Below are 19,993 nucleotides of genomic sequence, written 5' to 3'. Positions count from 1 at the left end.
GAAATCTGATTTGCCAAGTTACTTTACAATGAACCTTGTCACATTGGTTTCAAGGCAGTGCCTGGCAGTTTCTTTCTGATATGCTGTTGCATCAAAGAATCACAATAGGGTTTGAGGTTTGCTACACCTTTCAGCAAAAACAACTTTTTGGTGGAGCTTATCTAGTGATCTGAACTGTGTGGAAGTAGCTTTTGCTTGTAAACCTCTTGTAATACCAAGAACTGTCACTTCCTGAACTGTCACTTTCTGATTTAGGAAGTGATAAAGCATAAAATGAAGAATAAGCTTCAGTTTCCAGTCACGTTGCAGTACTACTGGACTTCCACCAGATGGGAGGTATCTATCATTCTAGTGTTTGCTCCTTTTTGCCTTCTCTGTCTCTGAAACATCTGTTTCCAATGAGGCTGGGGATCGACAGTTTTACACTGTTTATAGAGGTCAAGAACTAATGGAGACAGCCTGAGGCACTTCTTTCCATCTCCAGAAACTTCCCTTTTTATCCCACCAGACTTCTTGTTCTTACCTGTTTGTTCTTGCTCCAGCATTTTCTGGTTTTGCCCTGTGGCTGATATTGTCTTCACTGCATATTCAGAAAGATAGATATATATATTTTTCTTAATTTCCTGTGGTTCCTTCATATAATTGCAGCCTCAAGATACAACACAGGTCCAAACATTTGCACACACCAGCATTTCTTATAAGATCAAGGGTATAAATAGGGGATTTGTTTTCCTTTTTGCTGCAGTAACAGCCCCTACTCATCTGGGAAGACTCTGCACTAAATGGAACGTTGCTGTGAGGATTTGACTGCATTCAGCCACAAGGGCTTTAATGAGGTTGGATACTGATGTTGTGGATAACAAACGCCACTCCAACCTCCCGTCTCATCCTCTGCGGTACATAACAATAAAAGATTTGGAGAATCTGGAGAAATTTTTGTATGCGACAGCCAAGGCCAAAAACCTATATTAGCGGGCTGTGATCTTGGGGCCCTTAGGTGGCACTACTATAAAAACGGACACAATTCTGTAGTGGAAATCGCTATTTGTTTAGGAACACTTTCAAAAACCATTGTTAATACAGCTTATCACTGTATCTACAAATGCAAGTTAAAACCTTAGCATGCAAAGAAGGAACCATATGTAAACAGGATCCGGGAACACCGCCGCCTTCTCTGGGCCCAAGCCCCCTTAGATGGACTGACGCTGGAGTGGAAAAGTGTCCTGTGGTGACTCCAAAGAGTAGAAGAGTCCAAGTGCTAAAGTGGCCTATCTGCAGTCCAGACCCGTCACTCACTGAAGGCATTTGCTGCATTTATGAAATAAAAAATATGACAAGGGAGACCCTGATCTGTTGAGCAGCTGAAATTCTATCTAGCGATAGTGCAAAAACATGCTCTCAATTACAGCAATTGATCTCCTCTGTTCCCAAACGCTTGCAGAGTGCTGTTAAAAGAGGAGGTGATGAAACACAGTGGTAAACCCCCCCCATCCCCGTCCCATCTTTTTTGAAGCATATCGCAGAAAGTATCGCAGAAGCTCATCACTGCCATTTAATTCTTCACTTTTCCATTATTTAAATGTAAGAAGAGCTGCTGGGCTGCAGTAACGCTGCATCATGGAAAATGGAGCAAGTTTAAATTTAAGTAGTGGTAAAGTTACTTAAGACTAGCCTAGTAAGCTGATGCTTGCTAGCTATCTAATAGGATGCTAGCTTATCAGGCCCAAACTGCACTAAAGTAAAATAAAACATTGGGTAATAAAGTGAGTTTAATAACACTTTTTTTGTCATATCATATAGCAGAACATAGAAACGTTCACTTTAAGTATCAGATTACCACAGTTACAGCAAAGCTAATTTCAGTGAAATATAGGATTTAGCTTTTCCCACATTGGGTTTAATACTAGTTTTAGCTTAAACACGGACTTGGAGCTGGCATTAACATGGATATGACGTTAAGAATTTAGGTTAATCCTTTAGTAAATACAAGGCTAACTGTGAGTGTTATTAGAGGAGCCTATTAGCTTGTTAGCTTTTGAAAATATAGTTTTTTTAAAATATTTTTTTATAAACTAAAATGAAGCAGTTCTTAATTCTACAGATTCTTTTGTTATTTTTTTAGTCTTTAAAATATCTTCATGCAGTTTAGCAACAATTTTGAAACTTCCGTTTTAATTCCTTCACCTCCTGATAAATGTGGGCATATAGTATTCAGAAAAGAGGATGTTGAGTATAGTAATATACTGCTGTCAATATGTAGTTTTGTACAAATACAGTTTTGTACTGCTTTTAAAATATGATTGTCATTACTACTAAGAAATGGTGTCTAGATGGCCTACTTTTGAACATATAATGGATCCGTCCTGGCTGCTGTGCAAATATGACAGGCCACATTATGTTGATTATTGAAGTTGAAGTGTACACGTATTCTGACATAACTTAATTTCCCACAATGCATATTTTGCAAAGTGCATTTGGTAGATCCATCAGCTTTAGAGGTCACAAACGCGCATTAAGGGTTGCTCGGCCCGGAAACTAGAAATTGGCCTGGCTGTTTAATGCTTTGCTATTACAGCCATTCCAGTCTATTAGGGATTTTCTCTGCCTCTTACTGCCTGGCCTGCAGGAAAGAATAGCCCAGTCTCCCTGTAAAGCACTGTCTGGCAAGGGGACAGGGGCTGGACTTGGGACTGTTGGAGAGCTTTTTGTGGGATTGGACTGGTGCCAGGCTTTTTACTGTTGAATATTGATGAGGACCAGGCTTTAAAACATAAAGTTTAATCACCTGCTCCTACAATGATCCATATTTAGAGAGTGCTGTTTGAGTAACCGCACATTTACATGTGACTGCAATTCAATGCTACTTAAATTCATATAAGTAAGCTTACAATTATTTTATTAATCAGAATGCAACCAATTGTTTGAAAAAATCCTGTCTAAGTTGTTAAGATGTTGACGAGGGAATTTGAAGTGGTTTAGTGCAAATGCTCTAGAAAAATTTACCAAATTAGAACTGTTCACAGTGGTGGTAATAGGAACCAGACATCCAAAGCATTTAACCCTTCTAAAAGCTACATGATAACGTAATTACATGATCATTAATAAGATGCTTGGTGCCTGAGACATTGTTCTATGATAACTTTATTTTGAATCCATTTATGGTGGAGGGTGTAGGCAGGGTGTTTATAGGCAAAATAGTCCACAAAAATCAGCTTTTTTACATTTCTACCATGATCGGTATTACATGTAAACGCTCAGAAGGCACATGTAGGTTCAGTGGTGGCTTTGGATAATAAATAAAATGGCCATATTTGCACTGTAACCCATCGGAAGATATTTTGAAATCGTACCCAATCAACAGCATTTCTTAAGACGTTACTTAAGAAGTTGCTCAAGACACTGTAAATGACTGAGTATGAATTCAAAACAACTCGCTGACTGATTTTTAGTGGACCATAGTTTTACCATACTTACTCACTTAGTTGTAAGTTTAAAGCTGGATGCTGTGAATCTGATCTACACTATTTCCAAAAGCATTTGCTCGTCTGCTTTTACACACATGAACTTGAGTGACATCCCATTATTAATCCATAGGGTTTAATATGATGTCGGGCTACCCTTTGTAGCTACAACAGCATCAACCTTTCTGGGAAGGCTTTCCACAGGGTCTAGGAGTGTGTTTATGGGAATTTTTGACCATTCTTCCAGAAGTTCATTTGTGAGGTCGGTCACTGATGTTGGACGAGAAGGCCTGGCTCACAGTCTCCACTCTAATTCATCCCAAAGGTGTTCTGTCGGGTTGAGGTCAGGACTCTGCAGGCCAGTCAAGTTCTTCCACAGCAAACTCGCTCATCCATGTCTTTATGGGCCTTTCTTTGTGCACTGGTGCGCAGTCATGTTGGAACAGGAAGGGGCCGTCCCCAAACTGTTCCCATGAAGTTGGGAGCACAAAATTGTCCAAAATCTCTTGTTCTGCTGAAGCATTAAGAGTTCCTTTCACCGGAACTAAGGGGCCGAGTCCAACTCCTGAAAAACAATCCCACACCATAATCCCCCCTCCACCAAACTTTCCACTTGGCACAATGCAATCAGACAGTACCATTCTCCTGGCAACCGCAAAACCCAGACTCGTCCATCGGATTGCCAGACAGAGAAGCGTGATTCGTGACTCCAGAGAACACGTCTCCACTGCTCTAGAGTCCAGTGGTGGCACTTTTAGCCTTGGATGCAGCTGCTCGGCCATGGAAACCCATTCCATGAAGCTCTCTACGCTGTTCTGGAGCTAATCTGAAGGCCACATGAAGTTTGGAGGTCTGTAGCGATTGACTCTGCAGAAAGTTGGCGACCTTTGCATCCGCTGACCGTGCTCGGTCACTTTATGTGGTCTACCACTTCATGGCTGATGTGCTGTCGTTCCCAATCTCATCCACTTTGTTATAATACCACTGACACTTGACTGTGGAATATTTAGTAACGAGGAAATTTCACGACTGGACTTGTTGCACAGGTGCCGTCCTATCACAGTACCACACTGGAACTCACTGAGCTCCTGAGAGTGACCCATTCTTTCACAAATGTCTGTAGAAGCGGTCTGCATGCCTAGGTGCTTGGTCTTATACACTTGTGGCCATGGAAGTGATTGAAACACCTGAATTCAACGATTTGGATGGGTGAGTGAATACTTTTGGTAACATAGTGTAACTTGTCTAGGATTATCACAGCCATGTTAAGCCATTTTATGTTTAATTCTCAAATGTAATACCTTCTAAATGGGTCTAAATGTTCCAAATGCAATGTTGGTCTTTCTTGATGCATCAAAGGGTTTGGACATTTAAATAAATAAATAAGTAAACAAATAAATGCAAAAAAAAATGAACAATATAACCATCCATGCAGAGCTCATCCTTCTATATATTCTCTTTCATACCAACAAATTTGCTGGTTTACATAAAACAAATTAAATGCCTTGATGTTAAACGAAAATGAGTTTTTTTGTTACTTGGTATTAAAAACGCAAGCGTCACTACCCAGTGTTCAAACGAGCATGATGCATTGAAATTGTCTTAAATGACTTATAGGATTACATGGGTTCTGTTACAGATGGACAGATTTTAATGCTCAAGGCAGTTAGACTAATGACAAAAGGGACTGTGCAAGATGTATATATATTACGAAAAACAAATACAGAAATGTGACATGTTGGATTTTGTTCTTTTATAATGCATAAGTGTGATGAAGTAGGCCATGCAATCTTTTTTCATTTTCAATGACTTTGCCCCCAATGACCAGAAGAGTGAGGGGGGGATTAAAGGGCGGGGTTAAATACCTTAACCAATCACATACAACGTGTATTTTCCACCCGTTTAACGACAAGTCTCCCCACCCTCTTGCGTTTCGATTGGCTAGTAGTTCCTACTACTAGCGGCGAACTGCACATTAGTCACAGAGCCTGGGTTATGTGAACAACTCGCCAATCACAACACAGCACACGGGATCCCACTAGCCAATCGCAGCGTACGAAGGGCGGGACCTCCCTGAATATGGGTGGAATAAACCACAACGCCATCCTGGTGAATAAAAGAGGCTGGGGGAAAAAACTCAACATCATTAGCAGCCCGTCGTTTTAAACACAGCGTTGAAACAAACTGCATAGAGACGCAAGGGAAACCTCACATAAGATAAACTTGATTTATTTGGGGTTTTTAATCGCTGCGACAAAGATACACATACACAGATGGTGAGTGATTTCAAGCCGTTTTCTCGTTTGTAACATTAAACCTCTCCCTCCATCCTTTTCTATTGTGATGAGGGTGGGCTAACAAGCTAACCATAGCTGCTTGGACGAAGCTGAAGTTGGCCTCGGGTTCGTATACGAATTTGCCTTTCCACCTTAAACGGTGGGCAGCAGTTACATTCAGCAGCACCGTTTAAGGTGGAGCGGAAAATTCCGATAAAGAGCAAGCCGGCTTCAGGTTGGGTCTGTTGGCTACGTTCGTCAGGTCTGGGAAACGAGCTGCCGGTGGGTTTTCTAGCACTTCGCATTTGCATTAAAGGTCGCGCTTTCACGATTTAACGGCTTCGAAACGTGCAGTGTTTATGCTTTGAGGGGTTTCATTTCAGTCAAGCTTGTTGTTCGGATTTTCCCGTTCCACCTTAAAGTGTGTATCACTTGCATTCTGGCGCCGGACAGCGCCTGAGGCGTCAGAATGTAACTGCTGCACCATTTAAGGTGGAACGGGAAAATTCGAATAGGAAGCCGGCTTCAGCCGTGAACACAGCTGAGCAGCTGAAAGGTTTACACACTCCGCAACTAAAGCCAAAGGTGAAATAGGACTGGGCTGAGATTTGTGAGCTGTCTTGACTTGTTTTCTCGTCCCAAATTTCAGAAACGGTCAGTTTTGTTGTCTTGCAGCTTTGCTCTGTGCAGCAGGCCGGCCGGTCTGGGAAGTAGTGGTTAGTTAGGTTAGCCTTCTTTTCTCCTGTCCTTATTAAAACGATGGCCATTCAAGGGTTCTTTAAGGGTATATAGAACCATGAACACATTTGCATGCATGCCTAAATGGTTCTATGTATGGTGGAGGGGGTCTTCAGATTTAAGGAGTGTGTGTGTGTGTGTGTGTGATTTTGTCAATAGAACTTTTATGAAAATGGCTTTATGTAGCACCAAATAGGGTTACAAGATTGACGTTGTGACAATAGAACATTTCCGGTGCTTTAAAAGCTGTTTTCTAAAAGGGTTCTAACCATATCATATACAACAGTCTGTTCTCTCTGAATAACCATTTCACCATGCAAATGGTTCTTTAAGTGTTTAAGTGTCTGTGAAGGTGATGCATTTGGCATCTTGGGGCTGTTTTGGCCTTATTGACTTGCTTCAGATTATAGGTTCAATAACACACTGTGGCTACATGTTATGTAATCATACTGTTAACATTGCACCAGCTCCTGATGAGAGAGAGAGAGAGAGAGAGAGAGAGAGAGAGGGGGAGGGTTGATGAACTGAAACGGTCATTTCTTAATCAGTCCTCAGCTCACCACAAAATTTGCTTAACTTTTTTCAGACTTGTTGACGAATATCCATTAAAGGGTCCTTATCCTACGTTTTGTTTTATTTGTGATATCCACTCATTTATTTGCATGTACCAAATCAGTTCTAAATCATTAACATGACACTTTCCTACCTCTTCCTGTCTCTAGGAATTAAATAGCACCTGTGTCATTTAAGATTAATATATTTAAATTACCTCTGTTCTGATTGGCCGCTCTGTGTTGTTCCTTTGTTTTAAGAGGCATTCGGTGACAGCGCTGAAACTTTCAGCATGAGTGGGTGCAGCTAAACTGCTGTTGGCTGAATAGACAGATGTATGTAAATGCATTTGTGACATCACAAAGCTGAAGAAGCAGAAATGGATTGGTTTTAAATTTTACGGCATTTGGCTGACACTCTTATCCAGAGTGACTTACAGTTTGATCATTTTTTTTACACAGGTAGTGTTAGGAGGACTCTTATTGGTATAGTGTGGGGTGCTTGCCCAAGCAGGGGTTTGAACCCTGGTCTACAGCATAGAAGGCAAAGGTCTTACCCACTATGCCATACCAACCACTTTTTTCTTGCAGCTGTGTTTCCGTATGTGTTGCAGCAAAAGTGAACAGTGCATTCTGAAATTTTCACATGCTACACCAAACTTATTTAAACGAAAAAATGAGGAACTTTTTCCCTGTGATCTGTGCCGCACTGTCTGTCTGTGGGGTTTAGGACTTCTGTGTGTACTATTGTTTTAAAGTATGAATCACTTCTACATCACTGCTTCTCCGTCACTGCCCCAGCAGCCCCGTAATGAGCTATTTAGGACTAATTGGGTGAAGTTGCTGTGAATGTGTTTAAACCCCCTTCAGACAGACCCGTTCTTTTACAGGGTACGTTGTGAGCGTTTTGTCTAGAGACGACTGCTTTGTGTGAGTCAGAAATGGCCATCTGGCAGCAGAACGTCTGAACAAACATATGTACTCTGAGAGCTCTAAATTGGCTCCACTGGGCCATCATCAGCTCTGTCATCATCACCAGTAAACCGTTCTCGCCAAATACTGTACTGAGAGGGTGTTTTGTGTGTGGCTCTCTATACAAACTGCTAAAGGCCAGCCTGTTGAATTGCACAGCTTCTTTTTCTCCTCAGTGTCCTGTGGGTTTAGCCCACATTGAGGGCCGTGAACAGATGGAAGGGTTTGCTAAATGTTTCGAGGAATAAGCCATTCAGTCCTCTCTTTGATTACCGTGTGTACACATGCAGCTGATCTGAGAGGAGCTCCGTTATTGCCTGCAGCATCAGCGCTGAGAGCGCGAGGGAGATCCAGGTGTCGCGACAGATTCCTGCAACCTGCTGTCTGTATAAATTAGGCCAACTGTTTATTCCAGTCTGTAACTGGTTGCAAATCTGGGTGAGAAGAGCAGTTTCTGGACTGAGTTGTTCTGTGTTCTTGGCGTTAGGTCATAGATCTGAGGCCTTACAGGGATGTAACAATGCACAAAATTCGATTCATTATGATTCATATAGCACTGTCATTCAAATAAATCATCAGTATCATCAACAGAGAAAACGGATACCAGGGAACAATGTTGATGTGCAGACATGCTACTCTGTAACGTCCCAGTAGAGCTGGAGTAGGCAATATAATGGTGGTGTGGGTTTTTCATATTGAGATGAGCAGCAGTAAAAGATGCTCATTGCAAAATCTATAACACCAGGATTTTCATAACAAGATGCTTGTAACGCTAAAAAATCCTAGTTTAATTTCTTCTTAAGGTATTGGCCACAAATAAGCGCAGATAACACAACATACCTACATACCTACATGTTTTTCCATAAAAAGTTAATGCTAGCTGGATAACTAGTTTGTTTTTTGCAACTGTGAGCAAGATGCCACATTATGTTGGCAGACGAATGGGAGGTGAGATTAGGATGGTTAGAGTTAGGTGGGGTAACCTTTAGCCTAAGGTTAGCCTTTAGAATAGCATCCTCCTAGCCAGGCTAGTGTGTCCATTAGCTATGCCTGAGGTGTACCCCTAGAGGTCAACTGCATCACACAGCGCTGTGGTCTCGCAGCCTGGTCTTTGCATTAAGCTGACGTCTGCTGAAAACAGCCGCTACTGATGGCATTAATGACTAACATTTATTGACACGTGTTTGAGATAGATGACTTAAGACTTGAGAACAGCATTCAACATTGTTTAACATTGTGCTGCTGTGTGCTCATGTGTAAGCACCATAGGTTTATCTATTTACCATTCAGTTCTGTTGCTTTTGCTAAAATATCTTTTTAAATATCAGGATTTATAGACGACATAGACATTATAGTGTAATGATGCACTTGATTTTACAGAGATCTAATTTACAAACTACACAGATTGGCTGGGCTCATTTTAATACAGAATGTTGTGCCCACTTTACTCTGATCAGATACACCCAAATGCTTAGTTGCTTAGATTTCTAGTTTTGTTCATTGGCAGTGGTTTCCATTGCATTTTCATATCACTGTATCACTACTGAGTCGTTGAGAAGGTGAGCTTTGGTTGATATTGTAATATTGTATCTCTAGTTTTAGAGTCGATGGCAGCTTCTGTTTCTAGGAAAAAGGAAAGCATCGAAAACATTGAGAGCTGGCCTGAACACCCAGGGGACAGATTTGACTCAGTTCAGAGAATTGGTGTCTTCTTGCACGTGGGAGGTGTTCAAAACCTTATCTAATAGCACTTTACCACATAAATGGCTGGATTATGAGGTTGCAGTTAGAGGCCTTGCAGACAGAGATACTGGGACATGTAGAGGGGCACGGGTTATGCCATTTTATAACTGACTCAGATTTCTTTGTGCTTTTTAGTTATTTCATTATTTTATGGATCTTACAATTGTGTTCCCTGACTTAAGGTACTGAGATGTACCCTTGAGGGAACCACCCCAGTGACAAGAGTGGTCCTGCCTTAGTGACAGTTTACTACCTTTATTTCTCAGAATAGCAAGATAAAAATGTTGCGTTTTTAAAAATATTAATAAATATGAATATTAAACACTCAAAATACCAGCTAATTGCCAGTCAGTCAACTGACTAATTTTGATTGTGAACCTGCAAGAAACAAGCAAAAAGATGACTGGGAGCAGAAATTACCTTTACGTGGGACACAACCACAACGCACAGAGCCTTTTTCATCAGGACGTGAAAAACAATGGGGTACAGAATCCAGCAAGCAAAGGCCTACCTGTCTTCAACTTTCATGTGCAAAAAAAGATCCACCATGCTTGATTCTTCAGTGATGTGTTGAGTGAGTGAAGTGCTGAGCCTCTGAACTTCTGCTTGTGTAACAGACTAGTATTCATAACCATTGAATCCTTAGGCCTTTTGTCTTTTGTGAATTCTTGTAATATGAGCAGCTCTTCTACAGTTTTTTTTTTTTTTCCTAAGGTGTTCAGCATGTCCTTGGTTTCGTTCACAGTACAACTGCATGTTTTTCACAACAAACATCTGTTGATTCTGTCTGTGTAATGAATACCTGAACATCATATAATCAGAGTCCACTTTATTAGAAACATCCTTGTATTTCCACTTACTGGTCCACTTTTAATTCCACCTCCTGTATAGGTCCACCGTATAGGTCTGCAATCACAGACTGTAGTCTGTCTGTTGCTGCACAATTAATGAGCCTCCCTCTACCCCATTCATTAGCTATTTTCTGAACATGGGACCACTGTTTTCCAGGCGTTTTTGGGTGGAGGACCATTCTCAGCAGAGCCTTTTGGAGCAGTGCAGTCGTTGGATTGAAAAGAGTGAAATTTACAGCATCATATCTTTTAAGTTATTCTAGAGTTTTATGTCACAGCAAGCATATTGTGGATATCATCATTACTTAAAGAACGCTGACCAACTGCTTGTTATGTTGTAAAGAGAACGTAATTAGTCCTGTGTAGCAGGCCATTTGCTCCCGTGGGCTCAGAAAGGATGCTGGAGGCAGGAGATCTCGGCAGCAGCCATATTCATTTTCACTGATAAAACACAAACAAATGACACTGAAACTGGTCCCATGTCTACACTAGACTTCTCGGCCCTTTTCTCAGTTGGGCTTTTCAGCTGTTCAGTCTGTTGCTGCTGCTGCTGCCTGTCCCTCTCTCTGTTCCCTTTTTGCTCTTTTTTTTAAAGAAACCCACACCGCTGACTCTAGGTCAACATCAGCTAGCTTTCAAGGCACTGTAAGAGTTCATTGCTCCACCTCCCCTTCACCATCACTGCCCCTGCTGCCCAGCTTGGCCGTCTGGATCAAATGTGAGGTGTAGTCGTCTGGCAGCCTCGCTGCAGAACAGAATGTGGCACCCAGGAAGCGGGGCTTGGGACTCGTGCCATCCACCACTCCTTCACAGCTCTTCTTTCCCCGCCGCCCTTAAAGGGTTTTGTCCTCCCTTCCTGCTGGCTCTCACAGCCGTCTTTGGGCCTCATTCACAAATACCTTCCTAAGTTTTTCTTAAATTTGTTCTTGAGAAAGGTCCTAAGAAACTCGGTCAGGTTCATGAAGTGTTCCTAAACCACAGAATTGTAGATTATTTTTTGCCTACGAACAAATTGGTCAGTTTTAGAATCTTGGTGAAATCTGCGTAAGTGGGTTTTAAGAAGAAATTTCTTAACAGTTGGTGAATGAGGCCCATTGTGCCCAAAGTTTTGGTGGCAGTTTGTAAATGTGTTGCTACTAGTGCATTTAGTCTGTGTCTGATATGGTGATACAGATGTCATAAAATGAAGTATCATGATGTGGTAGTATAATAGTAATAGTTATTTTCAGCAATTTTCAACCACTTTGAAGCATTTAATAACTAAGCTTGAGATCTTTGTTTGCCTTGTTCATACCAATTTGATTTACTGAGGTGGTTTTTTTTTTTTTTTTTTTTTTTTTTTTAAACCACCCGTTTTGCCACAAATGCAAAAAAGAACAATGTGTAATTGGTTATTTTGAATGTCTGAACAGCCCTTTCCTGTTAAATGACGCAGTTCATGGCCATATTAAGGGATGAAATGCACCTGATTCTCTGACGATAGGCAAAAGTCTGACTTGCAGTACTACTGCTAGGCTCAGAGTGGTCCACTAACCTAAATATACAGTATCCGACCAAGAGAGACTGTGTAGTCAAACTGACCTTTGATGAAGGGCGATAAGAACCCAAACTGTGCCTCAACAGATGAGCAGCAGTAAATGATGCCAGCAAGGTGAAGCTACGAACCAGGAGTTTGATATAAGGTGGCCAGGGAGTTGATGCTGAGGCTCTATTACGTAAGCTGTGGCTTCTTCTCTTCGGACTATTCTTGGAGCACTTTACTAATGAAATTATGCCAGCTAGGACTCGGGGACAGCCTCTGCAGGTTGAAAATGGCATTTTTTTCCTGCTGAAAATCCTCTTATGGAAGGAGAGAGAAAGAAGTCAGTCTAGCGTTATAGGCTTGAATGGAAAGTTCCATTGGAATGCCTGCTAGGCCTACAGCTCAGTGGCTGTAGCAGTATGTTCACTATTTGTTCTGTTCAGAGTGATGCCATCTCTGAGGCAAGTGTATGGCTTTGATGCTATTCCAAGCAAAAAAATGTTAGATTGCTAACTGTTCTGTGCTGATAATGACTTCTAGAATCGTCCTGTATGGGTGTACATATTTCGGTCAGTGTGAAATGAAACAGGTTCGTCGGCTTTGCTAAGGGAATAAACATTTATATTCTCCAAACTGTTTGCCTGGACAGGAAAAAAGGTACTTTGTATGCAGGTACTTGTTGGTTTGTTCATGCACGACAATAATTAGTTATTAAAAAGTAATCATAGAAATGAACCACTTCTGGGAAGCTGACATGATATTCGATGTTGCTGTATGCCACTTGTCTTGGTGTGATTGGATATCATTTGAAGTGGGGTTGCATCATTTCAAGTAAATGAGCACCATATTATCCGATACCCCAATTGGCAGTCAACTCATAAAAAGGTCCTGATACAAGTGTCTGATACTAGCAAATACCCTGTGATGTAAGTGTAGTGTACACTGCTACTAGTGAACAAATGACTGGCAGTAAACTAAGGTCTGTTCATACAAACAATGTTGGCGAAGCTCAAAGTGAGTCCACAGCTTTATTGGCGCTTTTTTTTTTCCCCCCCACCTTATTCTTCTTTGACCACTCGGTACCTGAGGTGGTCTGTAGTTTATAGGAAATGTCCTAACAAGGCAGATAAGTGGTTCTTTTAGTTTTAGAAAAGTCACTCAAGTGTCAGGACAATTCTCACATTGCGTGAATAGAAGAAGCTTCTAGCATGTCTGAACCGCTTAACCTATGCATAAGACGGATAAATAGTGAAGCAGATTCCACGTTGACCATGTCAGTCGCAACAGCAGATCAAGAGAAACCTTTCACTGACTGTCCACATCATACACACCTTTTAAATTAAAAATGGACTGGAACTTGGTAGCCAGTATTGTAACACTGTATTTAACACTGAACCCTGCTGATAACAGACATGTGAGTGGCATGCTCTTTGCTAAATGAGGTATAAAGTAAGTAACTGGCTATTATTGGAATGGCCTGTATGCTGAGCCCTTCAGTCTAGACCTAGCCGAACAAACCGTTGTATTCATGCAGTTTCTAACAGCACAAACTTCATTTTACTTAGCATCAATGTAATCTAATGTGTGCATTTGTAAGATGCTTCTGGTGTAGGTTTCCTCTTTTTCAGTGATTTCTCACAAAAGCAGTGTAAATACTTATCTTATTGGGCTGCTATCCCATGTCAGTTCTGGTATGAAACAAGCTTGTTTTAGCAGAATTATTCAGCAGTGGTCAGACTATAGGGCTGACTGTCTTACTGAGTTGACTGACAGCATGTATCGGAACAAAATGAAGGCAATAATGTACAACCAAACACTAACGACTTATTAATCAATTGATGGAAAATTTAGAGCTGAATGAATGAACACACCAGACGCTATCGTTGTGGTGTGGATTGTTTTTTTTGTTTTGTTTTTTTTTTTTTTTTTTTTGTTTCAAAGTGCTGTAATTTATTTTGCAAGTTTTCTCTGCAGTCTCAGGATTTGATCATTTGATCATACAGGCGTATGGCAGCCTTATTTTGTTTGCTATTGTGTATGTGGATTGAAAGAACCATAATATTGAGAGAAAAGTGGACTAAGAACTTGGGGTTTTATTTGTCTTGTTCCATTTCACATTGTACTTGGTGGATCCGAAGACGAGCACTACTTGTATATTAGGGCTTTAGCTTGAATCAGTGTTTTTGTTCTCTGAACTGTCAGCATCCTGACCAGTTACGTTGTACCAATTGTTTCTGTAGGTGTTTTGTTGAATTAGGCCCTTTGTGTGATCTAATTAAAGTCAACTATTTTTTTTTTTTTTTTAATATTTAATGCAGGACAATCTTTAACCAACCGGGAGAACAGAAATAGATCAAATAAGATGAATTGTATTGAGTTTTGTTGCAATTTGCATCACTTGTACTTTTGTGATTCTTTGGAAGCCATTAGTCATTAATCATTACTTCACAGGACATTTTTCTCCTAATATCACAAGTCTTTTAGGACATCTTTTGGCTTGGAGGCCCTAACCGGCTGCATTTGCTACTTTACAGCAAGAAGCATTTTTAAAATATCACAAGCTGGATCACAGTTGCAAGATGTAGCAATACTAGAGCTCATCATACCGTCGGATAGCTTGCGTATTCATTCTGAAGGAATTTACTGAAGAAGAAGGAAAGTAGTAAGTGTCCTTCTGTCTGAATCTGGTGTTAAATTCCATCCAAACCAGATGGAACTTGTTGCTTCAGGTCTGTGGTGCTGCATATAGACTGATTGTGTAACACATGCCTCTCTCCACGATAACATCAAAAGCATGCAGGCTGCTGCCGGCAGTGTTACTGCACGCTGGATGCTGGATGCCTGACGTGCCTCACTCGAGTTTTCTCACCGCGTTTCAACACGTCCGAATCATGATTGGCCAATAGGAGGTTGGGCTTTGTTTTTCCTGCCGCAGGCCCGGGTCCTGTGGTCTGAGGATGGCTCAAAAGCTTCATCAGTGGAAGTAGTTCAGGGTAGGAGTTGACAATTTGATGTTATTGTTATTGCTATAAATGTGTGTCACAATAGGCCGTTCTGGGTATACTTCAAGTATTTTCAGTACTTCTAAAACTGAACAAATGTGTGCATCATAAACAGATTTAGACCAGTTACCAAGAGCCTGTAAGCAACCACCAATGTGCAGGACCTGTGTAGTAACAAGATGCTGATTGGATCTGTGTTCTGCTGCTGTATAATCTTACAGTATCACCCATGTACCAACATCTTTAAGGGATATTTCACAAAGCAGGATTTCTCAATTAGACAGATAACATAAGCCTAAAGTCATGCCAGTCTTAAAGGAGGTTTGACCAGCTTTGTGAAATAAAACCCAGTTTAAGAAATCCTGGGCTTCGACTAATATGTAAACATTGTTTTAAACCATACTAAACACCCCTTAGTGCATACAGTCCATATAAGGAAATTGTGCTGCAAAAACAGTTTCTGTGATGTCACATTTACATATCCATCTGTTCAGCCCCTGTTGAAGTTCTAAGCTGTGTTTCAGATCCGACTGCTGCTTGAATGAGGCACAAAACAGCACAGCCTGTCAGAGCGGAGCTCATTTATCTTATCAGTCTTAACAGCATAGTAACGAATGGTGATGAAGTGTTATTGTGTAATCACTTTCACATAATTCATAACAAATATTAAATCTTCATATACACAAACTTTGTGATTACATACATGCGTTTGTCAGATCTTGTTGGAGATGCATTTATTGTAATTTTGCACTTGTATAATTCCTGAAACTTGATTATTAATTTATATATAATATAAATATATAATATAAATATTTTTTTCCAGAGTTTCCATTTCCCTCAACTTGCTCATGTTTTATGTGGGTGGCTGTAGGTTTCTCATTGCTTTGAGGTTCACATGATCTCAGGTATTGCGCAGAAAGGCGGCTATAGGCTAAATACAGCTGATGGATACCGTGGAGATGTGAAATTCTGCACTCTTCAGGTTTCCATAGTAACAGGCATGTTCTGTTGACAAAAGAGCAGAGCAGAACAGAACATTGGTTCTTTAACCTCTCGGGAGCCATACAGGCCATCAAGCTCTTGTTTCAGCCCTCAGTGCCGAGTTTCACATTCATGTGCTTCAGTTTGAATTTCTGTGGCTTCTCTCTGTATCTAGATACACTAACATAGGCTAATGCTAACCACAAACTCATGGTACGCTGTGTAAAACTCCTGATCTTTTTTCAGCCTGTAGCTTATCAGCTTGCTAAAAGTGGTTTTTGTAGCCATGTCGGTTGCTGTGCTCATGCTCAGATTTGTTCTTTCCTTGTCCCACACAGATCTGTTTTTTCCTCCCTGCACCATTTTGGGCTGGATACCTGTCCTGATTTTACAGCAGCAGAGCCGTAGCTCTTGTCTACTAGCGTCTAATTAGAATTGTAGCCCTGTAAAGGGTGATCTCAAGAAATAATGGCATGTCAAGTTGTGAGGAAATGAATGAATGAATGAATGAATGAATGAATGAATGAATGAATGAATGAAAAGTGTATAAAAGTGAAAACTGGTATGATGAGCTTTACCACTTGTTTACACTTTGCATTATGTTTCATGTCTGGATCGTACATGGATAAACCTTGGCCACGTTTTATTTGCAATTTTCAGTAAAATGTGTCTGGACTGTGAACCAGATTTTACTTTATTAGTACTGAATGTGAGGAAGATCCATCACGGACCACCTCCGAATGTGGTTTGAGTGATCTGATCATAACCCCATCACAATGTATTATGCTTTTCATTGGGTCAAGAGAAATCGAAATGTGATGCCATCACTGAAAATGCATGCTGATGTGAATATAAAATTTGTGTCCGTGTGAACAGCTGCTATGATGAGCCTTTGAACAATTAATAATGTACTGATTGTTTTGATGATTAATTGTATTATAATATTCCCACAATTTATAATAGTAAACATTTAATTTCACATTAAATGCAAGAAATGAGTTAAATGCATATGTGCATTCATGAGATCCTCCTGGTGTGGGTTTCTTCTCTTTTCATTAATACACACAAAATCAATTTTAGTGCTTGTGTTTATTTTTTATATATGTGTGTGTGTGTGTGTGTGTGTATGTATGTGTGTGTGTGTGTGTGTGTGTGTGTGTGTATATATATATATATATATATATATATATATATATATATATATATATATATATATATATATATATATATATATATATATATATATATTAAAATGAAGTAATTATGACAGCCCTAATCATTATTGTCCAATATTGGAAAATCACATCAAACTATTTTCCAGCTCACAGCACCAATCTCAGAGTTAGTAGTTCTCAGGGTGTTGGAGTTATAATAATAATAATAATAATAATAATAATAATAATAATAATAATAATAATAATAATAATAATAATAATAAAATAAATACTGACTGAATACTGGGCACTATTGTTCAAATTCCTCAGTAGACAGCAAATGAAACCCAGAGCAGACGTCCAGCTCTAAGGCCATTATCTGCCCTGCATCTGCAGATTAGATGCATATTGACATGCCCTGTTGAATGAAGATCAAATAACTTTAACGAGTTGTGCTCGTACTTGTTGAGTGATTTGATCTAGTAGGTGAATAATGTGTGTGTTTGGGTTATTGGGTTGTTAGATGGCTCGGGGGTGGGGGGGTTCTCTGTGCCAGTCCTCATGCAGTGCACGTATTTGCTCGTAATGCACCTGATTCTAAAAATTCATAACAGGCTTAATAATGGCCTCAGTAGGACCAGGTGTTTCAGATTCAGAGCAGGTAAGAATATAATCTTTTAGTGCATTCTTATCTCCAGGACAGGAAGTGAGAGCTATGGCTGGTATGTGGTGCGAGTCTGATGGTGAGTCTGCGTTGTTACAAATGCACAAACTAAAGCTACATTCACACAAATGTTCGGTGGTATGTTACTGTTAGTGCCTTAATTCTTTTTTTTTTTTATTCTAATTTTTTGTAATTCTTACATCAGAGGGATCAGTATATCCAAGACACTTGGCAATTACAAGCTTTAAAAAAAAAATTATTAAAACGATTATGAATGTTCATTGACCTTTCGGGAAAGACGTGTGAGGCTTTGAACAGTGTTGCCGTGTGTGCAGCTTGTGCAAGAAACTTGCTGACATTAATGTCTGCTGGCATTCATCAGCACTAACATGTCAGCCATAGGGAAGTGGTACCCCCTCTTGTGCAGAGCTGACTGCAGGCAATGTCTTTATTAGCACTGCAGCCTCAACTCAGTTACAGGGCTGTGTTGATTGGGGGCTTTGAGACTGCACATTTCCAAACTCTTTAAAGTGAAGCGACAGGCACTGTGACTCGGTCACCTGTGTTGTGGGGGTTTTTTTGTTTTCTTGGCAAGTTTTTTTTTACTGAGCACCAACAAAAACCACTATAGGTCATCACAGCTGACCAACATTGGGGGATGCCTTCTCTCTAGTTACTCATCTAACAAGAAGGAAATGCTAGTTTTGGCTGATTTTGAACACCTTGGAGCTGAATAACACTCCTCACAAAGATTTTCCAGTCTAAATATGAAGATATGTTTTTTCCATTCTTCTGTAAAGATACCATGTAGGAGAGATGAGATTTTGTTTTCCGACAGCAGCGACTTATAAAAACCTATTTCACTTTTAATATATATAACTTTTCCAAAGTAATTTTGGGCCATTTCTGTTTGTAATATATGCAATTTGTGCTCTTTTGTATAAATTTCAGAATGAATGAAATTATTACATATAGCTTACGCCACGAGGCACAATTATGTTAAAACTGAAAAACAGCAAAAATTCACTTTTATACACTTTTTTTTTTTTTTTTTTTTTTTAAACCCTCTTCTGTCTACAGGAAGGGCAGGATATTTCAATAACAGATGTATATGTATGGGGGGGGGGGGTGAAATAATATATATCATAGCTGTTGTCTGTTATCTCTAAAATGGTAACTTTACAGGAGAAGGGGGGAAAAAAAACATCCTTTACTTTTAGTGTAAGTCAGTAGAACCAGACTCTTTTTCCAAGTAATTTTGGGACTTTTCGTTTGGTTCATTCATAACGTATTTTTAAATGGTCAAAAACTGAAAGTCAGAAATGGAGATGCACACAGCTGTCAAAAGAAAACCGTGTGTGTGTGTGTGTGTGTGTGTGTGTGTGTGTGTGTGTGTGTGGGTGTGTGTGTGTGTGAGAGAGAGAGAGAGGTGTTTTGGCCTTTTTTTTTTTCTCCATCCAACTTCTTGTGTGAAAAACAGTACCCAAAGAGACACAACCCCCCAACTAGATTTTCCACTATTGTATCATCATCAGCATTACAAATAAAACCTCAGACACATCTAGGTTCACTGGTGGTTTGTGATAGTAAATAAAATGGCTGTATTTGTGTTGTAGACGTTGTGACGCCTGGTTCCTATCACATCACTGTAAAGGAGTAGAAGTCTCCAATGAACAGTTTCACACAACCACTCAATGAATTTATTTACCCCTCAACCGTTATGGATTATGCCAAAATTATGAGCAACTGGTGGCATTCCCCTTTAAAGTAGACAGTTCTTGGTCACATTAAGAAACAAAAGCCACCGTCTTCCAATGATGGGCTCGCGAAACCAGGCTTGAGATGTTGAACTGTGCTGCTCTTCTCTTTGTCACCACAGAACCCCTCTGCTATTGTCCTGCCTGTCTGAACCCACAGGGACCCCTGGGGAACAGCTGATGGGATTTGTAGAGCTAATGAGATTAGGGTATCGTCCACAGCCTCAGCAGAGAGGTGATGGGGGGAGCACGGATGGATGGGTAGGAGGAGGAGAGAGCAAAATGAATGAGCCAGCAAGCGTGAAAGTCTGTACAGAAGGC

General features: G+C 40.3%; 1 protein-coding gene across 1 annotated transcript in view; it reads left to right on the top strand.

Annotated features, from left to right (window-relative positions):
- Nucleotides 1–5,574: 5,574 nt before the first annotated feature.
- The window catches only part of limd2 (LIM domain containing 2), a 34,342-nt gene continuing 19,923 nt past the window's right edge, over nucleotides 5,575–19,993 (top strand). The window contains exon 1 of the mRNA XM_037544513.1: nucleotides 5,575–5,737. Coding sequence (XP_037400410.1) covers nucleotides 5,735–5,737 — 3 coding nt within the window. The 5' untranslated portion in view covers nucleotides 5,575–5,734. The remainder of the gene's footprint in view (nucleotides 5,738–19,993) is intronic.

Source organism: Pygocentrus nattereri, chromosome 14, assembly GCF_015220715.1.
Source record: "Pygocentrus nattereri isolate fPygNat1 chromosome 14, fPygNat1.pri, whole genome shotgun sequence".
Taxonomy (NCBI): Eukaryota; Metazoa; Chordata; class Actinopteri; order Characiformes; family Serrasalmidae; genus Pygocentrus; species Pygocentrus nattereri.
Note: the sequence above shows the minus strand (reverse complement) of the source record. Positions and strands in the feature narration are given on the sequence as shown.